Source organism: Oncorhynchus nerka, linkage group LG26, assembly GCF_034236695.1.
Source record: "Oncorhynchus nerka isolate Pitt River linkage group LG26, Oner_Uvic_2.0, whole genome shotgun sequence".
Taxonomy (NCBI): Eukaryota; Metazoa; Chordata; class Actinopteri; order Salmoniformes; family Salmonidae; genus Oncorhynchus; species Oncorhynchus nerka.
Window position 1 is genome coordinate 10763948 of NC_088421.1, and position 20117 is coordinate 10784064.

General features: G+C 48.2%; 1 protein-coding gene and 1 non-coding gene across 2 annotated transcripts; both read right to left on the reverse strand.

Annotated features, from left to right (window-relative positions):
- Positions 1 to 1392: 1392 nt before the first annotated feature.
- LOC115110252 (cyclin-dependent kinase 12-like) lies at positions 1393 to 19580 on the reverse strand. The gene is given in 15 exon segments (XM_029635750.2): positions 1393 to 3229; positions 3232 to 3332; positions 5191 to 5634; positions 5830 to 6053; positions 6294 to 6425; positions 6557 to 6673; positions 7454 to 7531; positions 7872 to 7973; positions 8763 to 8819; positions 11853 to 12042; positions 12164 to 12334; positions 12687 to 12826; positions 13047 to 13226; positions 13763 to 14470; positions 17550 to 19580. Coding segments are annotated over 15 exon segments (4224 nt in total). The 5' UTR covers positions 18809 to 19580; the 3' UTR covers positions 1393 to 2908.
- On the reverse strand, positions 13340 to 13476 carry LOC115110942 (small nucleolar RNA SNORA5). The gene has a single exon (XR_003860702.1). It is a non-coding gene; the product is annotated as a small nucleolar RNA SNORA5 (small nucleolar RNA).
- Positions 19581 to 20117: the final 537 nt, after the last annotated feature.

A 20117-nucleotide genomic window follows, 5' to 3' on the forward strand; every position in this document is an offset into this window, starting at 1 on the left:
GTCGATGATGGCTCCGAAAGCCTTTTGGAGTGGGTCTGTGGACCTTTCCATGTGAATATTAAAATCACCAAAAATCTGTTATGACTACAAGGTCCAATAGGAATTCAGGGAACTCAGTGAGGAACGCTGTATATGGCCCAGGAGACCCGTGAACAGTATCTATAAAATGTGATTGAGTAGGCTGCATAGACTTCATGACTCCTTCTCCCCCCCCCCTTAAAAGACCTAGATGCACTATTGTAAAGTGGCTGTTCCACTGGATGTCATAAGGTGAAAGCACCAATTTGTAAGTCGCTCTGGATAAGAGCGTCTGCTAAATGACTTAAATGTAAATGTAAATGTAAATGACTAGAAGCTCAAAAGACGAAAGTGTTTTTTTTTGTAAATTGAAATTTGCTATCGTAAATGTTAGCAACACCTCCACCTTTGCAGAATGCACGGGGGATATGGTCACTAGTATAACCAGGAGGTGAGGCCTCATTTAACACAGTAAATTCATCAGGCTTAAGCCATGTTTCAGTCAGGCCAATCACATCAAGATTATGATCAGTGATTAGTTCATTGCCTTGAAGTGAGGGATCTAACATTAAGTAGCCCTATTTTGAGATGTGAAATATCACAATCTCTTTCAATAATGGCAGGAATGGAGGTCTTTATTCTAGTGAGATTGCTAAAGCGAACCCCCCCCCATGTTTAGTTTTACCCAATCTAGGTCGAAGCACAGACACAGACTCAATGGGGATAGCTGAGCTGACTACACTGACTGTGCTAGTGGCAGACTCCACTAAGCTGGCAGGCACCCTATTTCATTGTGGGGCTAGAGGAGTTAAGAGCCATCTATGTTGGTAGATAAGATGAGAGCACCCCTCCAGCTAGGATGGAGTCCGTCACTCAACAGGCCAGGCTTGGTCCTGTTTGTGGGTGAGTCCCAGAAAGAGGGCCAATTATCTACAAATTCTGTATTTTGGGAGGGGCAGAAAACAGTTTTCAACCAGCGATTGAGTTGTGAGACTCTGCTGTAGAGCTCATCACTCCCCCTAACTAGGAGGGGGCCAGAGACAATTACTCGATGCCGACATCTTTCTAGCTGATTTACACGCTGAAGCTATGTTGCGCTTGGTGACCTCTGACTGTTTCATCCTAACATCGTTGGTGCCAACGTGGTTAACAATATCTCTACCCTCGCCAGTTTTAGCTTTAGCCAGCCCCATCTTCTGATTAGCCTTAACGTCGGTAGCCCCGCCCCCTGGTAAACAGTGTATGATCGCTGGATGATTCGTTTTGAGTCTAATACTGCGGGTAATGGAGTCGCCAATGACTAGAGTTTTCAATTTGTCAGAGCTGATGTTTGGTGTACATGACAAGAGAATAAAGCAAATAACTTTTTAAAACTTTCTGGTCGCATGATTTCCTTTAATAAATTGAACCGAGAAAACACATATTACAAAATATCATCTCTTACAGTCACATGGTCACATGAAACCCAAAGTCAGATCTCTTCTCAATTTCTCCCTTCCCAAAACAAAACAAACAAAACCATGGACCATCTTTTTAACATGTAACTTTGTCTTTAAAGTAGAAAATAATCACACAAAAACATATTTGCTGCACAGAGTTAGGCAGGGAGGCAAAAGATAACAAGGCTATCAGAGATCGTCAGGGAAAGCTTTGGAGAGGTGTGTGTGTGTGTGTGTAGGTCTATAGGTGTCCAGTTGCTACGGGGTTGGGCGACCGGCTTGCTAGCTGTGACCAGAGGGTCAATGAAAGACTAGTGAGTATAGTAGAGCAGTTAATGACACAGTATCAGAGTTTGTGTTTTCTGTCAGTGTGTAGCAGAGGGAGTACTAGGGTTAGAGGCACATGTACCTGTTTACTAGAGAGAGAACGTTCGAGAATGAACACGTTCATTTCTACATGGGAAAGCTAACTGAGGCTGACATACATGGATTGAGCGAGAGAGACAAGAAGGGGAGATAGGACTGAGATCCGAATACCTTATTTTACAGTACCTTTCTTTGGCCAAGGACACACAAGGTATGCTAATGAATTTTGAGCCATGCCTTCTCTTGTTAATGTGCCTTCCAGAACATGAGAAACAACCCAACACTTCCCTGCGGGCAAAGATCATTCAGGGGTTGCTAAGGTCACAAAGGAGGCACAAGGTCGAAAGTCAGGAGCCAGCTAGCGAGATGAGACTGAGTAGTTAACCAACTCTCAGTCCCAGTTAACCACCTCTACATTTCAGACTTGTTCTTTGTTCCACCGGTGTCATACATAGCAGACACCAACCCCCACCCATTCAACTGCAGATGAAGAGGAGTGAGGACACCAGACTCCAAAACCCACTGATAGCCTCATCGTTAGAGGGCACTGCAGTAGACATAACAATCATTTGAGTTGCAAATTAAACAAAAGGAAATCACAGCTGATCACATTCCATGTGTGGAACTCGTTAGGATCCAACTTCTTCAACAAGTCATGAGGTCCAGGAGGGGCAGTGTTAGTGATTGAAGAATGCACCAATTTGTAAGTCGCTCTGGATAAGAGCGTCTGCTAAATGACTTAAATGTAAATGTTAAATGTCCCACCTCCAGGTCTAGCACCTCACCACGGCCCAACCCCAGACTGTCTGTCTAGAGTGGGGCTAAGTTTGTCCTTTAGCCAAACAAACACCGTCCATCTTCACAATAACATCCTGACCCAACAACCTGCTCTTTCCTCCAGACTAACAATCTCGCAGCCATCTACATCTTCCAATTTACACAACCTGCTCAGGTGAGCTGCTCTTCTGTTCCCACCTAGAGACTGGTCTATAGTATCATCATTATCAGTACTGTAGGTGTCCCTGGCTCATGTCCCTGTAGGTCGGCCCACTGTACCCCAGGTCTCTAAACAGGCCCACCCAGGATCAGCGAGCGGTCCTGTGGGCAAAGCGGAGGTCCTGGTCCTTGGGGAACTGTGCTGGGATAGCAGAGGCAGCAGATTCCATGCTAGTAGGAGGCTCTCTGGCAGGAGATGGTTTAGGGGAGTCAGTCGTCCAGGCAGGGGGTGGCTGTCCCCGGACAGGGGTGCCCACGGCAGGGGAGTGGTCCCTGCTGCGCTGGGGGGCCCCAGCCTCTGGGTCCTTCTGGGAAATGAGCTGCAGCAGGGCGGCTGCCACCGCTGGACTGATGTCCTGACCGGGCCCGGGCTGGGGTTCAGAGCTGGGCTGCTGCTGGCCAGGGGGAGGAGGGCTGAGGGTGGAGGGCCAGGCGGAGAGGGGGGACGTCGCTCAGAGGATGGAGGGACCTGATTTGTTCCGATCTGCTGCTTCCGCTTGGTGACTGCACAGTCTGAGGGAAGTCAGAGAAAAGACAGTCAATCAGATATTTACAAGAAACACAAAGCACTCAGTTACAGTGAGATTTCACCTGGACATTTGTGCCATCTACACTACACACATTTTTATTCAATTCCCTTTAGTGAAACATCCCAGAGAACCAGGTAAGTGTTTGTGAGTGGGGTCTAGACAACGTATTTCCCACCTTGGCCAGCAGAGGGAGATCATGTACCATTCCTACCGGGATGCTCACCATCCACTCAACAAAGTAGTTTCAGTTGAACAAATATTTTCAATAGGCTACTGTTTTAATTGGATGTGTAATACGTGTAGTTGTCATGGGTTGATACTGCTACTAAATACCACAATTGTGATTATGACAAATGTTCATTCTCTAAATTAGTCTGGAGGTGTGCCACCTACGTTATTTCTCCCATCTTGGTTCCTGGTGACTGGTATGTTATAAAATCCTTAAGTAAGTAACATTTTTGAATGTTGACAGACAAGTTGTAATGTTGAGAGACGATGGAATATCAAAAGACCTCATGGCGGCCTAAATAATCAACATAACATTTATTCACACACACGTATGTGAACAACAAAAGAAAGACGCAGGACATGGGGGGGGTGTTCATAACAATAATAATCGATCGGACGTATATAGCGCTTTTCGAGACACCCAAAGCGCTTTACATAGTAGAGGGGGATTCTCACCTTAGAGTTTGTTCAACCCTGACAGACACTCAAGTTATATTTCAACAACAATACGAGCATGGGTTATTATGGATAGGGAGGGGTCAAACCTGAAGTTTGGGGGGGGGTGCATAAAGCTGAGACAGAGCGAGATGCCTTCTCAGTCTGCTGTCATGGCTACCAGGCAACACTGCTGCTACAGTTGTTTCCTAGGCAACAGGGTTGTTGCTTTAAGTGACAACAGTAGGGTGACTACGGATACAGTCTACAGAGAACGCTTTACTAGCGTTGGATGATTTCCAAGGTCTAATGTAAAAGACAACATACAAAAATAAAATGTAAAATGTGCGATTTAAATAAAAGTTAAATGAAAGACATGCAGGTGAAGTCTAAGGTTCAAAACATTTATTTTTGCTTGATAATTTATTAGACTTTCTTCATAAAAATGTTGACATTACAGACTGGTTTTAAATCAATATATTTTTATGGAAGGAAGAACAATCCAAGAAACCTGCTTTAACAAATGGAGAAATGAGAGAGAAAGAGGGAATGGGAAAAGAAAACAGGGTGACAGAGGCAGGAGTGAAAGGGAAGAGTGCAGTGTGAACCATTGTCTTTCTAACGCTGTAAAACTACAAACCTTCTCTTAGTTTACATTCACACCAATGACAAAAGTCCTTGTGCCCAAAGCCCAGTCCATGTGACCTGGGCCGTCCGAAGCCACTCCCTGGTCAGACATCTTGAGAACTTGCCAACTTCATGTATGGTATGTTTCCACCTATGTGTGACTGAGTGGGTGAAAGTAGCCTTTGAAGTGGGAGACAGGTGAGACAGACAAAAGGTGGGTAGGGGTGTGTAACTGTTGTTGAGAAGAGGTGGGTCTAGACAACATAAAACTCATCTTCCTCAAAATATATTTAAAGTAACCGTGGAATCTTTCTTCCGATTTGCCATTTAGTTAAGATCTTTAATCTCATCAGCTCGTTTATAAAGGAATTTACAACTGCTTTATGGTAAGCAGAAAAATAATTGATGACAAGATCCGCACCATGACAGGGAAGCTATGACGGGGCGTCTCCCTCCGCCCAGTCTCCTCCCCCTCGTCCACCAGTCCCCTGTGAGATCCCCCTGACCCAGTGCTCTCTGCCCCTCTCCCTAGAGACTGAACCCAGACTTGCCCTTGCGATCAGCAGTGGAGGCAGACGAACCGCGAGTCACAGCCTCCTCTGATTGGACGCCATTGCTCTCGTCGCCTTGCTCAGCCCCCCCGGCCTGCGGCTTAATGAGCTGGCCCAATAGGAGGGCCAGGAGGTTGGTCTGGTCGTCCTGGCTGAGGGGCGGCTCGCTGTGGTGCGGGGAGGGCTCCTGAGGCTCTGGGGGAGGTTCAGGGGGCTGGGACCTAGCCGGACCCTGGTCCTCTGAGGCCCCCCGGTGGTGGGAGGCCTCGGTCAGGGCAGACAGGGACTGGCTAAGGGTCTCTAGCTGCTGCTGGCTCTCTGGGTTAGAGGAGACGTTGAGGAGCTGGGCCATCTGAGGCAGGCTGAGGTCTGTCTGTCTCTGCAGCAGGTTCAACAGTACAGCCAGCTCTGTCTGGTTCAGCTGCTCCGCCGCAGCACCCAGACCTGATGGGAGAGAGACAATGGTCACACATACTGTAGACAGCAGCCGGCTGAGAGTGTATGGAGACAACATGTGTTCACATTATAGACTTACAACAACCCTCATCTGCCTGTGCAGACACTATCTAACCAAGGAGACATTTCGATAAGGGTATGTTCCTCTATAGTAGCGAACTGTGACTACTGTGTCGGCCTGACCTGCTAGCTCATTGGCTGAGATGGCTGAGGAGGGTGGTCTTCCGGGCGGAGGGGGCGGGGCTCCAGCTGGGCTGGCTTGGGGCCGGCTGTTCTCTCCACTGGAAGCCCCTGAGGGGTCCTTACGGGGCACTTTGGGCACAGGCACATCCTCGGGCTGCCCGCTCTGACGCTGGCGCCGCCGTTTCTTACTCCACAGCTCGTGGCAGTCCTGCCAGTGAGGGAGACTGGAGAGAGAGAGAGAGAGAGACAGAGAGATACAGGAGCAAAAAAGGGGGTGATGAAAGCATGAGGGAGAGAAACAGAAAGAGAGACAAAGTTAGGTGTATGGGAAAGAAATCGAGAGGGGTGTTGGTGTGACAGAAAGAAAGCAATAGGGTTGTTGGGAGTATGGTGGTGGATAGTTTGAGGTTGTTCTCTAGATGTAATGGGCCCAGGAAAGGAAAGTGCAAAGACAAGGTCCTCACTTGGGCGGGGACATCTTGCTGGGCTCCACGTTACACAGGAAGTCACTATTGAGGGCCTGTTCGGCCGTGCAGCGCCGCGCAGGGTCAAGGGTCAGCATGCGGTCCAGCAGGTCCAGGGCCTGAGCAGGCAGACTGACAGAGAGAGACAAATTTGAGAGTGCGAGTCAAACAAATAGCATCGACAACTGATGTACTGCAACAACAATCAGATTGATGAAAGGACAAGAAAATCCCATGGTGTGTATGTATGTCATGTTGCGTACAAGGCAAACTCCTCGCGTAGCCGTCGGCGGTACTGTTTCTTGGGCTTCATGGTGTTGAAGTAGGGCAGCTTGATGACGTCAGGCCAGGCAGCGGGACACGGGCTCCCACACAGACGACTGAGACAGAGAGGGAGAGAGTTAGAGCTGTGGTAAACATGGGCCCTATCCCAGATGGCACCCCATTCCCTATATAGTGCAATGCTTTTGACCAAGGCCCTTAGAGCTCTGGTCAAAAGTAGTGCAATATATAGCAGGGGTATTGAACTCCTATTTGAGAAGGTCCAGTCACACAAATATCCAAGGCGGCAAAGGTCCGGATGGGAAGTCATTTATCACCGTAGTAACAACCCCCAACCTCGCAACCCATACGACCCAAAATGATTCACTCCCCTCTTGTATGAGAGAACATACTTTTAATAAGCTAATTGCCTGCAAGTCTACACATTTCGCCTTTTCTGTTTTGTTCAAATGATACCCGAGTGACTCAACAAAATCTAAAATGGGGGACCAATGTGGGTCGAGACCCCTGGGCACATCATTTGGCCATGATAACTACAAGATTTAGGTAGCTGGTAAACCTACCTATCTAGTGGACATCAACTGGACATTTCTGACAAGTTAAAAACAGCTCTTTAAGATCTGTCAGTGAATGACATAAGAGGGAACCTGCCCATGCACTTCCAAATGTAGAAATTGCACTCAAACGCAGTAAGTTGAAAGCCCTAGTTCCAAAAACAAGAAAGTCAGGACCCGTGGTCCGTATTGACCCCATTCTGGGTCTGGACTGCAGTCTGCTTGTTGAGTATGGCTGCTATATAAGAAATAGGTTGCCATGTCAGACAGGATTGTAATGTGGAGATGCAGTCTTCCAGGCAGCAGGGGGCAATAGCAGCATACCTGATCAACTCTAACTGCAGCAGCTCCTGATTGGCCTGGAAGATGGGCTTCTTGGTGAACAGTTCTCCCAGAATACACCTGTGCACAAACAGTCAATGGACAATGTTGGCCACTCACACATATATAAACATTTAAAAAGCATTCACAAATCTTGAGTTAGGATTTGTTAAGAGTGATAATTATCTGCCAATCATCAGGTTTAGAACTCTGACTACGTCAGTCAAAATGATATAGCAGTTTTATGGTGACACCATGTGGAAAAATAAGGTAAGTACAATCTGTTCTCCTACGTAGAGCTTGTTCGATTGGAGAATATATGTGTGAATGAAATGTTTGTGCGCCAATAAACCTGCACAGGGAATGAGTGTTCTTGGGCATGTACAGAATCTGTGTGTGGGCAAGGTGAGTGTGTACTAACCCGCAGCTCCAGACGTCGATGGCTGGAGAGTACCTCTCCTCTCCCAGGAGGAGCTCAGGGGGGCGGTACCATAGCGTGATTACTTTATTAGTGTAGGGTCGACTGGAGGGAGCAGGGAAGGGGACATTCAGATATAACACAAAGATACAGTACCTTTACTATGATCTCCAGTGCCCAAACACCCATAATTAATCTCTCAACAATGGGCTGATGGAGGCAGAACCTCTTTATACAGGACACAGCACCACCTAGTGGGGAATCACTGGAATAGATAGATGTTTTCATTCAGACCACAATGGCAACAGAGGCCTTTTCTCAATTGGATTTGCTCAACTCCCACATCCTCTCTTGCCTTCTTTTGAAAAAGGTAATCGAGGCGAGGGAACGTGGATGTAAATGTGCTTGTATGAAATGAGACTCCTCCACTCGCGGATCATCAGGCAAATTAGGTTTACAGGGGTGGATCCCAAATGAGTAACGTGATAAAAATAGATATAGATAAAACGATAAGCAGCATATTGTTTGTGTGCATGCTTTTCTCCTCCAACAAAACAAAAGCGGATTCAAAGGTGTGGTGTGGCAGATATCAAAACTCTTCCGTGAGGGACTCTGGTAGGATACACATGACAATCCTCATGAAAGGTGGCCATCAAGGAGGGAAGGACACTGTTCCGGTCGCCTACAAACAAATTGACATTTCCTTGACCACTTATCGGTTTCCGGGTCACAGAGGAGAGAGGACATAGGAGAGGGTGAAGGACGGGCTTTTTCCCAAATGAGAAAAGGCCCGTGTGAGGGTCACAGTTTAAAAGGACTGAACCAGGGGCAGGAAGGACCTCTGACTTTATGATGATGTCATCGTTGCTCCAAAGCAAGAAATCCAAGTCTCACCTTTCCTCCGAGTTGTAGAGGCGGGCCAAACCAAAGTCAGCCAGTTTGATCTGACCACTGCACAAGGAGAGAGATAAAGAAGTTAGAGACAGAGAATCAAACTCCATAACAAGACAACGTATTACATTCTACAGCTGTTACCTTACACAACCCTAACTACAGAAGTGAATAATTCAATCACAACAGCGAGGCAGAGGAAAGGGCATTTGAATTCCCATGGTAGAACGTTGCACGTTGAAAACAGGACCAATCAAAAGGGAAATCCCAATCCTACTATAGCTACAACAATCATTTCAAACAACTCCCTGTGCTCACTACTCAAACCACACAAACTACTACCGTTGCTATTACCATAACATTCTAGGTTAGTGTGTCAATTGTTTATAGCAGGGAACGGCAAAGCTATGCTTTTCCCTCCTTGGGGAACTGCTTACATTAAAGGTAGACTCCGCGAGATGACGTAGATGCACAAAGTAAACATCAGTAGTGGGTCAATTTCCATGACAACTAAGAGCGTTGAAGCGCGAGGCTGAACTCGGCCGCTGTTTTTGTCCCGTACATACGATGTTGTAGCAGCGTGAATCACAGATACTCCGTGTGACAGGAAAAGTCTTGCATCACGCTCAGCTCACTCTCTGCGGTGCTGCTCGTCATCTCGTTGAGTCTACCTTTAAAAATAGCACTGTAGAACTATCATTTCAAAATGGGCAGTGAACCATCTCAGCGACCAGCCAGCAAATGCAAATGTAATTGGAGCAGTAAGGGGAAACCGCTGCACGACACCTTTCTCTTCAGTTAACAAAGACACACACCCCCCCACACGCTCTCTGTCTCCCTCTCACACACACACTCTCTCTCTCTCCCTCTCACACACCTCTCTCTCTCTCCCTCTCACACACACCTCTCTCTCTCCCACACCTCTCTCTCTCCCACAAAGACACACACCCCCCCACACGCTCTCTCAGTCTCCCTCTCACACACCTCTCTCTCCCACAAAGACACACACCCCCACACGCTCTCTGTCTCCCTCTCACACACACACCTCTCTCTCTCCCTCTCACACACCTCTCTCTCCCTCTCACACACACCTCCTCTCCCACACCTCTCTCCCACACTCTCTCTCCCACAAAGACACACACCCCCCACACTCTCTCAGTCTCCCTCTCACACACACTCTCTCTCCCACAAAGACACACACCCCCACACGCTCTCTCAGTCTCCCTCACACACACCTCTCTCTCTCTCACAAAGACACACACCCCCACACGCTCTCTCAGTCTCCCTCTCACACACATCTCTCTCTCACACACTCTCTCTCCCACAAAGACACACACCCCCCCACACGCTCTCTCAGTCTCCCTCTCACACACCTCTCTCTCCCTCTCACACCTCTCTCTCTCCCACAAAGACACACCCCCACACGCTCTCTGTCTCCTCACACACACTCTCTCTCTCACACAAAGACACACACCCCCACACGCTCTCTCAGTCTCCCTCTCACACACACCTCTCTCAGTCTCTCCTCTCACACACACCTCTCTCTCCCACAAAGACACACACCCCCCACACGCTCTCTCAGTCTCCCTCACACACACCTCTCTCTCCCACAAAGACACACCCCCCCCACACGCTCTCTCAGTCTCCCCTCTCACACACACCTCTCTCAGTCTCCTCTCACACACACTCTCTCTCTCCCACAAAGACACACACCCCCACACGCTCTCTCAGTCTCCCTCTCACACACACCTCTCTCTCACACAAAGACACACACCCCCCCACACGCTCTCTCAGTCTCCCTCTCACACACACCTCTCTGTCTCCCTCTCACACACACCTCTCTCAGTCTCCCTCTCACACACACCTCTCTCTCTCCCACAAACACACACACTGCTCCCAACTTTTCAAACGTTAGGAACCAAACAGAATTTTGAATTTAGAGAAAAAAAATGTTATATATAGTTTAGGCTTACATTAGGCATATATGAATCTAGCTTTGAAGCACATCTCATGAGTAGCAGACCCTTGTCCTTCCTTCCTGTGCCAATCAAATGAGTCTAAACCTACCTGTCAAGTTACCAGGTTGTTAGCTAGCTAGGTAGCATGACTGAACAACGTCAGAACCTCGGGATTAGTATAAAACTGCCCGCGACATGGTTTGTGAAATTATATAAAATGCGCACGAATCCTGCTAGTAAGACAAAAAGGTATCTCTGGTAATATTGCTCAGATGTTTTGTTGTTGCTGCAGTTTAGGCTCGAGACGAGCTCTTTTCTTTGCTGTAAAGCTGCAAGCATGACTGTCGTGAAGCGGTGCTCCGTTTCCCCCCTCTGACACTCAGGGGCTGTGTGACAGTGAACATGCAACGTCCACTCAGACTGGCCTGTGTTCTTGGTTATAACAGGCGATGAAATTATACAATGTATCAACATTGCTCGAACTGTGCGCTGCTCCAATGTAACAAAATGTACACATCTAACAGGAGACTTATCAGGGTCTGCACCCCCACTCGCCATCACGGATAAATTATATTTTAAAAACTAATGGAGGAATAGATGTACATGAAGAGGGGATGCTGAGAGAAGCAGGTGAGTGAGGGCTGGGAGGGGATGCTGAGAGAAGCAGGTGAGTGAGGGCTGGGAGGGGGTGCTGAGAGAAGCAGGTGAGTGAGGGCTGGGAGGGGATGCTGAGAGAAGCAGGTGAGTGAGGGCTGGCAGGGGATGCTGAGAGAAGCAGGTGAGTGAGGGCTGGGAGGGGATGCTGAGAGAAGCAGGTGAGTGAGGGCTGGGAGGGGATGCTGAGAGAAGCAGGTGAGTGAGGGCTGGCAGGGGATGAGGCTGGCTGATTATAGCTGCCATTCGTGATATGAGCATGACAGTGAAGTGGACCTGTGCAAACAAGAGACCAGTGGCTGATGCTTCAATTCAACTGACTTTATAAACATTTTATAACAGGCACTAGCAGGTTCTTTAGATCGGTAGGGCCCAAAGATTCAGTAGTATCATACGAAACTGTACTACGGTATGTTCAAATGTTGGTATCATAAGTATCATGACGTTTTGGTACAGTGACATTACCATGCTACACTAGTACCTGTTGTTGAGCAGTATGTTGGAGCACTTGATGTCTCTGTGCAGGAAGTTCTTCTTGTGGCAGTAGTCCAGCCCCTCCATCAGCTGTCTCATGAAGCTCCTCACGTGTTCCTGGGAGAACTGACACAGCCCCGACTCCAGCAGACCCATCAGGTCATGATCCATGTACTCAAACACCAGGTAGAAGGCACCTGACGGGACAGGCAGGGGTAAGGAGGATGTGCATACACACGCATACAGGCACAGACATACACCAAGCACAACCCCCCCCCCCCCACACACACACACACACAGTCCCCCTTTTCCACACACCTTTGTCCTTCTTGAAGTCCAGTGCGTCCTGTTTGTCTGTGACGATCTCCTTCATGTTGACCACGCTGCGGTGGTTGAGCTGGCGGAGGATCTTGATCTCTCGGATGGCCGTGATGGGGAAGCCCTCCTTCTCATTGTCTAGACGCACCTTCTTCAGAGCCACCAGCTCACCTTGGAGGGCAGGTAGAACATCATGAACATTACAGATTACGTCATTGTCCACTGTAGGGGGTGGATGAAAATGTCTGCTTTATGGTTCTAACTCTGTTGATTGTCCTGATCAAAAGTTTAATAAATGTGCTAAATAAAACACATTTGTCCAATGTACACGGACGCCCAACGGAAATGTGTCTCCTGCTTAATTTCAAACTCCTCTGAAAGACACACACAGAGAGGCTAGAGCAAAGGGGACACGGGGAGGCGAGATCAGTCACAACACCCCATAGCATACACACATACCGCAGGCGTGGTGATCATTTGTGCCGCTCTCAAGAACAACGAAACACAGGTACCGGGCTCTCACCGGTGTCTTTGTCCTTGGCTTTGTACACCTGGCCGTAGGTGCCCTCCCCGATAATGCCGATGATGTCAAACTTGTCCACGCAGCGTTTGCCCCAGTCGCTCTGTGTCTGTTTGCGTTCGCCATAGCGTGGACAGCAAAACCTAGACAGGAGAGCCGAGGAGACTTGCTATTAGGAAATGTTTTACCTCGCGGAATAAGCCCTTGATGATAACTTTGTACCATCTTATGCTTATTTTTTATTTTTGTTGAAAGGAAATAGGCTGCGATGGGAGAGGAGGGCTGTGGAAAAGAGGAGTGTAGATAGGTGGTTAAGGGGGATTGATAAGAAGGGTGGGTTCGGTTGAGCAGATAGGGACTCACTTTGGTCTCTTCTTGAGAGCGGACTGGGGCGGAGGTGGAGCTCTGTAGACGGGGGACTGAGGGGGCGAGGGGTCTCCTCCGGCCAGCGTGGGGGGCAGCGGGAGGTCGATCAGAGACGGCCGATTCCGCACCTCTTTCTCCTTCCTGGAAGACCTCTGAGGAGGAGTGGACTTCTTCGGACTGATGGAGGGAGAGAGGAGAAGTGAGAGCGAGAGATCAAAGGTAAAGAAGGAAGCATGTCATGACTCCACCGCATCATCGTTTCTCTAGTGAGTTTGGATTTTCTTTTCCTTATATGTCTGTAGCACAAATGTATCCCAAACTACCATGACAAAGGGATGTGGGGCCCATGAAATACAGTTTCACTTTGGCAGCCATTTTGGCCAGTGCAGTCCATTGTAGAGGAAGCACTGAATTTGACAAGGCTGCAAGGAGTTAGTGATCATTTTTAAGTCCCCTGTAGGCCTGTTTTTACTACTTGACATACTTGTGATCTAATGGCAGCTAAAGCATTGCCTACAGAGCATTCAGTTAATCTGTTCAGAATTCCAGTACTGTACTGCAGGCAGGTGTGTGTTTCAGAGAGACTGACTGTTGGGTGAAACCTGAGCCTATAGTAAAGGCCTAATGACTGTTCTGTTGATGACTACACGTTTGCCAAGCAACAGGACTGGGGAGAGGAAGGTGTGTGTGTGTGTGCGCGTTTCATGGCTTACCTGTCCTGGCAGTCTCCCACTAGCATGGGTGGTAAAGGCAGGGGGGGCAGAGTGGAGGTCTTGTGGATGGGTGTCAAACGGGCAGGGCTGCGTGTGGGCATGGGGGCAGGAGATTTGGACTGGGGAGACGACAATGAGGAGGAGGAGAGGGCTGTGGAGGGTGCGAGGCTGGACTCAGTCTGGCCCTGGGGTGTAGGTGGCTGAAGTTGGGCAACAGGGGTGGAGGGCAGAGGAGGTGGAGGTAGTGGGGTCGTCTGACCGGGGGGCAGAGGGGGAGCAGGAGATGAGAAGATGGAGGGTGGAGATGCAGAGCCGTGTTCTTCGCCAACAAGAGTATCCTGGGGCTGGGGTGCAATGGGTGGAGGCTGGAGGTCCGTGGCTTGGACAGAGTCTCTCTCAGGTACTCTCTCGGGCTCAGCTTTAGGGGGGCGTGAGGTGGACCCTTTGGTCTTGCGTGAGGAAGGTGGAGGGGAGGGGGGACGAGCTGCAGCCACCGCAGCCTGGCGCTCTTTCTTCCTCCGGCTAAGCTCCGCCCCCAGGCTGGAGTTGAGTGGCAGGCGGGAGGAGGGTGGGGAGCGGCTGGTGGGCCGGCTGCTGTGAGACCCGCCGCCCCCGGCAGAGGACGAATGCTTCTTGTTGCGAGAGCGAGAGGAGGAGCGACGGGAAGAGGAGAAAGGCGGCGAACGACTCCGGGAGCGAACTGAGCGCCTGGAGAGAGAGGAGGGAAGATGTTAGGAAAACAAGAATTCCTTGTTGGCTGCAAGTTCTATCTCTCTCTAAGTTGGGAGTGAGCACCAAGAAAGAGGAACTCGAAGGGGGGCCATTTGACATTACTGGGGCATTGTGCACTTGTGTATTAAGGTGTTAATAAAAACAACAAATGGCACGTCATTGCAGATGATAACTACGGAACGTGTGTTATGTTTATATAATGAGATAAGGCCATGCGGCAAGCTCACTCCACAGCTAGCTTGACATTTCACCAATTGTGCTATCGAATTGGATCCTTTTCTGTCACTCAACTGGTTCGTAAGTGGTCAACTGGCGCTCACGTGTGTTGGCGAGGCAGGACCCTGGTCCAACCTCAGTTAGAGGCAAGTTCAGAGAGGTAGCGCTATTTGCTAAGATAGCACACCGACTGCGTTTACACATAGGAGTTATGTCTCCTTCCATAGAAGTTCTGCGTTTACACATAGGAGTTATGTCTCCTTCCATAGAAGTTATACTTCCCATTCCCTTAGTCAGCATACAAACATACAATTAGGTCAGTCACGGGGACAACCTTTGGCTACTTTAAGTTCAGACTAAAGCAATGTGTGTACAAACATCCCCCAGAAGTCTACTGTCTTGTGGGTTAACCTCAACATTCCTCTGGCATTAGGCCAAATAGCTTAGGGACATAAATTCAAAACACCTCATCACCATACATACTTTTGATAACCATTATACTTCGGGATTTTGGCAGAGTGAGATAAACTCATCTATACCATTTTTAGCTTTGTGCCCAGTATGAAAGAAGTTAAGAGGTAGTTTTGCGAGACAATGCTAACTAGTTGGCAACATTCTTCAAACTGCATGCAGACATAAAAATGGTATCCACAAGTTGATCTGACTCTGGGGAAGTAGATGATTTTTTAAATTTTACTAGGCAAATCAGTTAAGAACAAATTCTTATTTACAATGACGGCCTCATAAAGGGCGCTTGGAAGAAGATGGCACTGATGAAAATCATTAAGTATCCCTTTAATTGTAGAGACAACATTCCGATTCCATCATTTTTTTGAAGGTTAGGGAAAAAAATAACTAGTAGCAAGTGAATATGTCCCTGAGCATGAAAACTTATAAAAGTCTACAAACTAAATCTAAAATGTGATTTTTGTAAGTTAATAACTGGGACATTGAAGTTAATTAGCTAGACTAAACAAATAGCCTACAGTTAGCTACATGCTTAAATGGCACCCGAGTGGCACAGTAGTCTAAGGCACAGCATCTCAGTGCTAGTGGCGTCACTACGGACCCTGGTTCGATTTCAGGCTGTATCACAACCGGCCGTGATTGGGAGTCCCATAGGGCGGCGCACAATTGGCCCAGTGTCGTCCGGGTTAGGGTTTGGCTGGGGTAGGCCGTCATTGTAAATAATAATTTGTTCTTAACTGACTTGCCTAGTTAAATAAAGGTTAAGGCTCTGGATAAGAGCGTCTGCTAAATGACTTAAATGTAAAATGTAAATGTTAAATAACAGAAAATGAAATAAAAAAGACTACACCAAAATAATTCACCAGCATCTTTCAATAGAGTCTACTGACAGCAGAGAAACTTTTAACAATCACTATGGAGGGCCTAGTTTTATCATACAGCTATGCCAAGTCCCACCAACAGAAGCTCAAGGTCCACTCACTGATGCAACACAAAATCAAAATGGCTGAATGTCAACAGCCCAAGGCTCTCCAACCCTGTTCCTGGAGAGCTAACATCACCCCGCTGCCCGGCTAGTGTAGCCTATCCCCCAACCCATGCCCTCTCCTGCTCCAAAGACCACAGCTCCTCATAGGGTTTCCCTAGACTGGAGCATACAGGCCTTGCCTGTCTGAGCCCAATGTGATGCCTCTCCTGACTTCCATAAGTTTCCCTTCCCCCTCTACACCACATGGCAAGAGGCAACAACTCCCTGGCAGAAACAGCCCTGCATGTCACACAGACACATCTGAACATAGAATCAATGTCTCTTCCCTGACCATAGTTTTAAGTAGCCCGTGCAGGACATTGCAACCTAGCCTAGTCATTCCCTTTCCAACACCCTGAGGCTAGGAGCACAGGAGAGGAAGCTACAGGTACCGTCTGTTACCAATGGCTCAATCCTCAGCTGTCTAACGCACTGTCTCAACCACTTACGATTTTTTTTTTAAAAAGGTAGAATATGCAGAAATCTCTCCACCATTTCCTGTTTGCAAAAATTATAATAGTTCTCCTAATTTCAGTTTGTTACAAAACAAGCAATGCATCATTGTACCAACTAAACTCGCTGTGAAATATTGTCTATAACCCAAAATATTGTATTTTCAGCTGTTTGAAGCTAGTGTACTAAACCGAAAGTAAGACGCAAAAACCAAACTTAAAAAGAAGCATAGAAATAGTGCATATTGAACAGATCTACTGCTTCTTAAACTTACTTTCAATGAGAATGACAGATCTATAAATCACATGTTTATGTGAATTTGGTCAGGTCGCCCAAAAAGTAACATATTGCAACTTTATCAAACACACAGTATAAGCACTTCTTTAGCACACAAACAAAAGGGGGTAGAAAACAAACAGTAGAAACAGTCAGAGTGGACCTGGTGTCTCCTCCAGTGGCCTGGCCATGTTCCAGTATGACCAATAAGAACATCAACAGGAACAACACCAGTTCAATATCATGTTTGCGGCCTTACTGGGCCTCTAAAAAGCACCTTGGGGCATTTGTGAGAATCAACGTGTGTGTTAGACAGCACTGGTGAATATGCCTATGTGTGTGGAGGTGCATGCCATGCATACAGTGAGTGAATAACCAACAGATTGGGTGGCTAGTAGTAGTCCATAGCTACATGTTAGTATTAGCTTGTGTCTCAAATGACACCATATTCCCGTTGTAGTCCACTACTTTTGACCAGTCTCATGGGGCCTGGTCAAAAGTAGTGCTGAATAAAGGGAATAGAGTGTGATTTGGTACATATTACACACTACTAGCATAAATGTGAATATGAGGCAGGCTGAATGGAAGGTGCCTGGGCCAGGCTATAATACTCACCGGGACACAGGGCTAGCGCTGGAGGACCTGCGATTACCATAGGGACTGATGGAGCGTCTCCTGGAGTAGGGGCTGTCGTCTCGCTCATAGCTGGAAGACCTCTGCCTGCTGGCGTAGGGGCTGTCCGACCTCTGCCTGCTCCGCCTGGACATCTCCCTGTAGGGGCTGGGGCTCTGTGGGGCCGGCCTACGTCTCTGGTGGTGGTAGCTGTCCACCTCCTGGCTGTAACCACCGACCATGGGGCTTCCATTACCCCCTCTCCTTGGGGGGCTGGGGGACTGTGTAGGGGCTGTTACCTTCCGGCGAGGGCTCCCCCTGCTCGAGGAAGGCTGCCCCTTGCCCCTAGGGCTGGACTTGTGGCTCTTTGAGGACTTGCGTTGGCTCCTCTCCGTCCGGACCTTCTGAGAGGCAGATGTGCTCTGGCTGGCGGTTGCATCCCCCCGACCCTCACGCCCCTCTGTCTTCTGTGGCTTATCCTTGCGAGACTTCCCGGAGCGGCCACCCTCCTTACTGCGAGATGACGAGGAGGAGGATGTGGTGCTTCCCACACTGGCTGCAGTTTGGGCCTGGGAGGAAGGTGGCAACTCTCCACGCTTTGGCCCCAAGTCAGCCTCCAGCTGACCCTGACGTCGTGACCCGGAGGACAGGGATGCTACAGAGGACAGGGAGGCCACCTTCTCCTTGACTTTCCCAGAGCTCCCTCTCTCACGGTCTTTGCTGCTTTTTTTCTTGGTACTCTGACCCCCTTCCCCAGAGTCTCTAACTTTGTTGGGATCCTTCGACTTTTTGCGAGAGTGTCGGTGCTTATGTTCCCGACCATCTCTACCAACAGCCCCGCCCCCATCCCCTTTACTATAATCTGGGACAGGTTCTAACCGATCCCCAGACCCTCTTTCAGCAGGCGGGTCCGAAAAAGTATCCGAATCGGAACTTATGTCGTCATATTCTACCAGCGGCTTCACGGCGCTAACGGAAGGAGGCGCTGTGGAGGTGAGGGCAGAAAAACCAGGGCCCTGAGCCACCTCGGACTCACGTCCATGTTTGGCTGATTTATGCCGTTTGCGCTTGGAAGAAGATGGCACTGACGACTTTGACTGAAGGTTACCGTCCTTGCTCGTCATGTTGCCCGCAGAGGTATGAGGCAGGACCAGGGGCTGGTGTGGCCCGCTGTTACCACTCGTTGTTTGGGGTGGCAGGGCAATGCTACTGTTGGATTCCGGCTTCCTCTTGGTCCCATGGTGTCTATCCGACCCAGGCATTCCTCACGTCAGCGGCGGAACCTCTCCCGAGCGTGGGCCTCTGTAGCCGAGATAATACATTAACGGGGAGAGTAGCACTCCGAAATCCGGTAAAATGAGATCCAGTGTTCTAAGCAAGCCGACAAATAGAAAATAGTCTGCCCAGGTTTAGTCCTCACGCATTATCCAAGTCGTTCGGCAGCATGGTTTGTCAAAGCAGAAAAATCAAGGTTGCTAGTGCCAAAAAAGCCATTAAATGAAGGCCTGTGCGTTTAGCTAGTTAGAGAAACTGGCTGAAAAGGCCCAAACAATAAATCGGAGCATTGTGCGCTCTTCTCCGTTTCTATTTGGCTAGCTAGCTCTGTGTAGCTAGCATGCTGTTTGGTAAAAAACGAAAGAAAAAAATAAGTCCCTTTTCTTTTAGCTTCCCTTGTCCGGTGCCAAGCTTAGTTTAGGGTTATTGTTCCTTAGATTTACGGTTTTGTAGTTCAATAAACAAACAGTTAGCCGTCATTAACAGCCGATGTTGTTTCTCGAACAAAATGAAAACTTGACCCGGTTGGTACTGTTTACATGGTCCCTTTTAATATAATTTTATCTCTTGTTAATTTGATATTGATCAGAAATTATAGTATTTTCATGTGCAGTAGATGTTCCAGTTTATTTTTAATGGCTCTGGGAATCAACCAGGCCTATCTTTAGGGCGATGATAGTGGATTTAATAACATCCACAGCCCTTTCAAGAGACGACAACCGCCATTGTGGCTCCTGTTATAAATTCTGCAACTGCGCTCCTATCGTTATCGCCCTATGACTAGAACCGGAAGTCTCGACGGCTGTCATTCTTCATGGTAGCGCAGCAACAGCCTATCCCAGAGCGCTATCCAGGGAGCTGCGCCGCCTTCCGCCCTTGGCGAGACGCAATGTTTCACTTGTAGAGGGCCTATTAAATATAACTTTCTTTCCATGAATGTCAACGTTATTATATTCCAACTACATTAGCTAGCTTGTAAATAATTTAAACAACTTCAGAAGTTGACAACAAAATACGGAACACAAAAACGATACGGGTAGAGTAATGTCTTAATTTTATTGAGAAATTGAACAGAAAGTGGCCATAGCCCTGTGCTGCCGACCAAAGAGAAACAGCTAGCTATGTATGATGTGCAAGCACAGATATTGAGACCTCTCTGTCCTAAAACATAGCAAACTGACACTAACCGACTTAAAACAAATGTATTTTTTATCACAGTGGTGTCACCTCAAAAACCACATCACTCAGTGGCTCTCAGTGGTGTCAAAACCAACAACCACACAAATGGCAACCAGA